The 4,907-nt window shown below is 50.6% G+C and overlaps 1 protein-coding gene across 1 annotated transcript; it reads left to right on the top strand.

The window, feature by feature from the left end:
• Positions 1-266: 266 nt before the first annotated feature.
• On the top strand, positions 267-662 carry LOC138365254 (uncharacterized). The gene has a single exon (XM_069325525.1). The coding sequence runs from the start codon at positions 267-269 to the stop codon at positions 660-662; it is 396 nt and encodes a 131-aa protein (XP_069181626.1).
• The last annotated feature ends 4,245 nt before the right edge of the window (positions 663-4,907 follow it).

A 4,907-nucleotide genomic window follows, 5' to 3' on the forward strand; every position in this document is an offset into this window, starting at 1 on the left:
TTCAACACCCCCACAAGAGGGACCCCTTCAACACCCCCACAAGAGGGGCCCCTTCAACACCCCCACAAGAGGGACCCCTTCAACACCCCCACAAGAGGGGCCCCTTCAACACCCCCACAAGAGGGACCCCTTCAACACCCCCCCCCCCACATTTTTATATTAGTCCTTCAAAAACATATTTACCATTTATCTTATGTATCACTGCCCACCAACTCTCTCAGGGGGCATTCCTCATCCTGCCAGCCCCACCAGAATCATTCCTCATCATGCCAGCCCCACCAGAATCATTCCTCATCATGCCAGCCCCACCAGAATCATTCCTCATCATGCCAGCCCCACCAGAATCATTCCTCATCCTGCCAGCCCCACCAGAATCATTCCTCATCATGCCAGCCCCACCAGAATCATTCCTCATCCTGCCAGCCCCACCAGAATCATTCCTCATCATGCCAGCCTCACCAGAATCATTCCTCATCCTGCCAGCCCCACCAGAATCATTCCTCATCATGCCAGCCCCACCAGAATCATTCCTCATCATGCCAGCCCCACCAGAATCATTCCTCATCCTGCCAGCCCCACCAGAATCATTCCTCATCATGCCAGCCCCACCAGAATCATTCCTCATCATGCCAGCCCCACCAGAATCATTCCTCAGCAAGTAAATGTAAGTTATCTATCTTACATTTACTCTTAGGAAGGAACCTCACCAACAATTTTAGAGATTATACCCAGCTGCGTCCAAATCCCATTGTTGACACTTTCTCACGCACCCTACCGCTATCTTCCAGCCGCTCTCTCTCTCTCTCTCTCTCTCTCTCTCTCTCTCTCTCTCTCTCTCTCTCTCTCTCTCTCTCTCTCTCTCTCTCTCTCTCTCTCTCTCTCTCCCTCTCTCTATGTAGATACTTGAGGTCTACACATAGCCTCTTCCAGCTGACATCAGCAACATCATCTGTTTGATACTGTTCACTTGAGACAGTTAAGTAAGCAAGACAGCTGTACCCAGCTGTGTCTGGGTACAAGTGACAGGATGAACAACCCAGCGGGGTGTGTTCCTATTGGGGAGTGTTGTACATGCTGCTATGGCGGTGTGTCCACTCACAGGATGAGTGGCGCTGCCCAATACTGTCACTATGGCGGTGTGTCCACTCACAGTATGAGTGACGCTGCCCAATACTGTCACTTTGGCGGTGTGTCCACTCACAGGATGAGTGGCGCTGCCCAATACTGTCACTATGGCGGTGTGTCCACTCACAGTATGAGTGACGCTGCCCAATACTGTCACTTTGGCGGTGTGTCCACTCACAGGATGAGTGGGGCTGCCCAATACTGTCACTTTGGCGGTGTGTCCACTCACAGGATGAGTGGCGCTGTCCAATACTGTCACTATGGCGGTGTGTCCACTCACAGGATGAGTGGTGCTGCCCAATACTGTCACTATGGCGGTGTGTCCACTCACAGGATGAGTGGCGCTGCCCAATACTGTCACTATGGCGGTGTGCCCACTCACAGGATGAGTGGTGCTGCCCAATACTGTCACTATGGCGGTGTGTCCACTCACAGGATGAGTGGCGCTGTCCAATACTGTCACTATGGCGGTGTGTCCACTCACAGGGTGAGTGGCGCTGTCCAATACTGTCACTATGGCGGTGTGTCCACTCACAGGATGAGTGGTGCTGCCCAATACTGTCACTATAGCGGTGTGTCCACTCACAGGATGAGTGGTGCTGCCCAATACTGTCACTATGGCGGTGTGTCCACTCACAGGATGAGTGGTGCTGCCCAATACTGTCACTATGGCGGTGTGCCCACTCACAGGATGAGTGGCGCTGCCCAATACTGTCACTATGACGGTATGCCCACTCACAAGATGAGTGGCGCTGCCCAATACTGTCACTATGGCGGTGTGTCCACTCACAGGATGAGTGGTGCTGCCCAATACTGTCACTATGGCGGTGTGCCCACTCACAGGATGAGTGGCGCTGCCCAGTACTGTCACTATGGCGGTGTGTCCACTCACAGGATGAGTGGCGCTGCCCAATACTGTCACTATGGCGGTGTGCCCACTCAGGATGAGTGGCGCTGCCCAGTACTGTCACTATGGCGATGTGTCCACTCACAGGATGAGTGGCGCTGCCCAATACTGTCACTATGGCGGTGTGTCCACTCACAGGATGAGTGACGCTGCCCAATACTGTCACTATAGCGGTGTGTCCACTCACAGGATGAGTGGCGCTGCCCAATACTGTCACTATGGCGGTGTGTCCACTCACAGGATGAGTGACGCTGCCCAATACAGTACTGTCACTATGGCGGTGTGTTCACTCACAGGATGAGTGACGCTGCCCAATACTGTCACTATGGCGGTGTGTCTACTCACAGGATGAGTGACGCTGCCCAATACTGTCATTATGGCGGTGTGTTCACTCACAGGATGAGTGGCGCTGCCCAATACTGTCACTATGGCGGTGTGTCCACTCACAGGATGAGTGGCGCTGCCCAATACTGTCACTATGGCGGTGTGTCCACTCACAGTATGAGTGGCGCTGCCCAATACTGTCACTATGGCGGTGTGTCCACTCTCAGGATGAGTGGCGCTGCCCAATACTGTCACTATGGCGGTGTATCCACTCACAGGATGAGTGGCGCTGCCCAATACTGTCACTATGGCGGTGTGTCCACTCACAGTATGAGTGGCGCTGCCCAATACTGTCACTATGGCGGTGTGTCCACTCTCAGGATGAGTGGCGCTGCCCAATACTGTCACTATGGCGGTGTATCCACTCACAGGATGAGTGGCGCTGCCCAATACTGTCACTATGGCGGTGTGTCCACTCACAGGATGAGTGGCGCTGCCCAATAAACTCGCCCCTCGGGGCAAAATTAAATTAATTAGCAGCAAGAAGTGAGGGTCCAGACACAGACTGGCTGTGACCGCCTCACCGCATTAAGGCAACCCGTCCTCAGAACCCATGTCCATTCCATCCAGCGGTCGACCCCAAAGACGCATTCATCAATTTTAACATGCTGTACATTCAGATTAGGAATTTTCTTAAATATAAATCAATATTGTTATATATTAGCATGCTGTGTATATTTAGGCACTGGTTAGGTTAGGTGTTTAGGTTGGCGATTATTTGTATTTGTAGTACGTGGGTGAAGCATTTACAGCGTTGTAGTTCGAACAACAGTCGTCAGTGAAGCACTTGTTCCGGAAGTGTTCCGACGTCATCAGTTGTGAGTAGTGTGTAAACCGTTTTTCATAGATCTACAGGGGCGTTTGGCGGGTGGATGGAATGGACTTTGGCCTTTGTTGACGAGGACGGGCTGGTTAAGGAGCCAGTTGTGCATCACTCTTAAGTGTCTCTCCTTACAGCGATGATCCTCAAAGTTCACTGTCCCAAAGCGCTCAGCTCATGCCATCTTTCGTCCAGATTTAAGATACATATCCCGTTGATATATTTGTAATCAATTTATTGCATACGGAAGTGTGATACCCGAACATCATACTGAGTTCCTTTGATGCCGACCGTGAACGGAAGCTGCGTTGACTGATGTTTGGTCACTTAAGAGTGTTAAGTGAGGTTGGCTCCCGTGGCAAGCATTACTGTTCACTTACGCTACCACACTTGTATGATACACATTCAGAGTAATTAAGCTCTACGTATATTGGTAATTAAGGTCTTGAATAAATACTGGTTAAGCGTTACTCCGGTCGTTACCATACAACCTTCAGCCTTAAGACATTATTGCTCGTTATCGGTCACTCCAGTGAACGACACCATTGTTCACTATTGTGATGAACAGCTGAACATTCTCTTTGGTTCAGTCCACTGCTGCTGGCACTGTCTCCTGCTGCTGCTGGCACTGTCTCTTGCTGCTGCTGGCACTGTCTCTTAAAGCTGCTGGCACTGTCTCCTGCTGCAGCTGGCACTGTCTGCTGCTGCTGCTGGCACTGTCTCCTGCTGCTGCTGGCACTGTCTCCTGCTGCTGCTGGCACTGTCTCCTGCTGCTGCTGGCACTGTCTCCTGCTGCTGCTGGCACTGTCTCCTGCTGCTGCTGTTCTCACATCCTCCAGCTATAACAACTGAAATTTCAACTATCACTGATAACCGGATTTTGAGTGGAGCGCGTCAGCTGTCTCCACTTATGACCACCACAGAGAGAGAGAGAGAGAGAGAGAGAGAGAGAGAGAGAGAGAGAGAGAGAGAGAGAGAGAGAGAGAGAGAGAGAGAGAGAGAGAGAGAGAGAGAGAGAGAGAGAAGCGGAGGAGAGTGCGAGAAGCGGAGATAGAGTGAGAGACAGACAGACATCTCTGCTATTGCTTATATGACCCCACTTAAACATCAACCACCACCAAGGAAGTATACACAACTCTTACACACCCCTGATATAATACCCTTATTATTATTATCATCCAGACTCGGGGAACTAGGAATGAGATAAAACAGGTCTTGATATCCCTGGAAGCTGTTTAGGCACAGTTTCCGCACCTCTTGGGACTAGGAGCCGGGGCCAGGAGCTGTGGTCCGGCAGCCTGAGCAACTCTCATCAACCACTTACTCTCACAGCAGAGGGCAGACTGAAGGAAATAGTATGGAGGTTAAAAAGAACGTGTTCACTGATAATTAAATGACATTTACTCCCAAGGGCAGGTGTAGAAGACCATTGAGGGACACTAGTCAAGAAGGACATGTAATATATGTTGACGTTCTCCCCATTATTACATTAGGCCCGTATGATTAACACTTGGAGTTGACATTTATACAACAATCAACTACTGAATTTATTTACCGTGGCAGCCTAGGTATATCTTCCCTACTTTAGTCAGTAGAACTGATGACGTTCAGTTAAAGAAACTGGAGGTCAGTACTTACCATATTCACCGTCCACACCACTCTATATGAGGC

The sequence above is a fragment of the Procambarus clarkii genome, chromosome 16, assembly GCF_040958095.1.
Source record: "Procambarus clarkii isolate CNS0578487 chromosome 16, FALCON_Pclarkii_2.0, whole genome shotgun sequence".
NCBI classification, from domain to species: Eukaryota; Metazoa; Arthropoda; class Malacostraca; order Decapoda; family Cambaridae; genus Procambarus; species Procambarus clarkii.

Bases quoted from the DNA above. Each gene is read 5' to 3' on its own strand.
- LOC138365254 (XM_069325525.1), top strand. From the start codon at position 267: ATGCCAGCCCCACCAGAATCATTCCTCATCATGCCAGCCCCACCAGAA.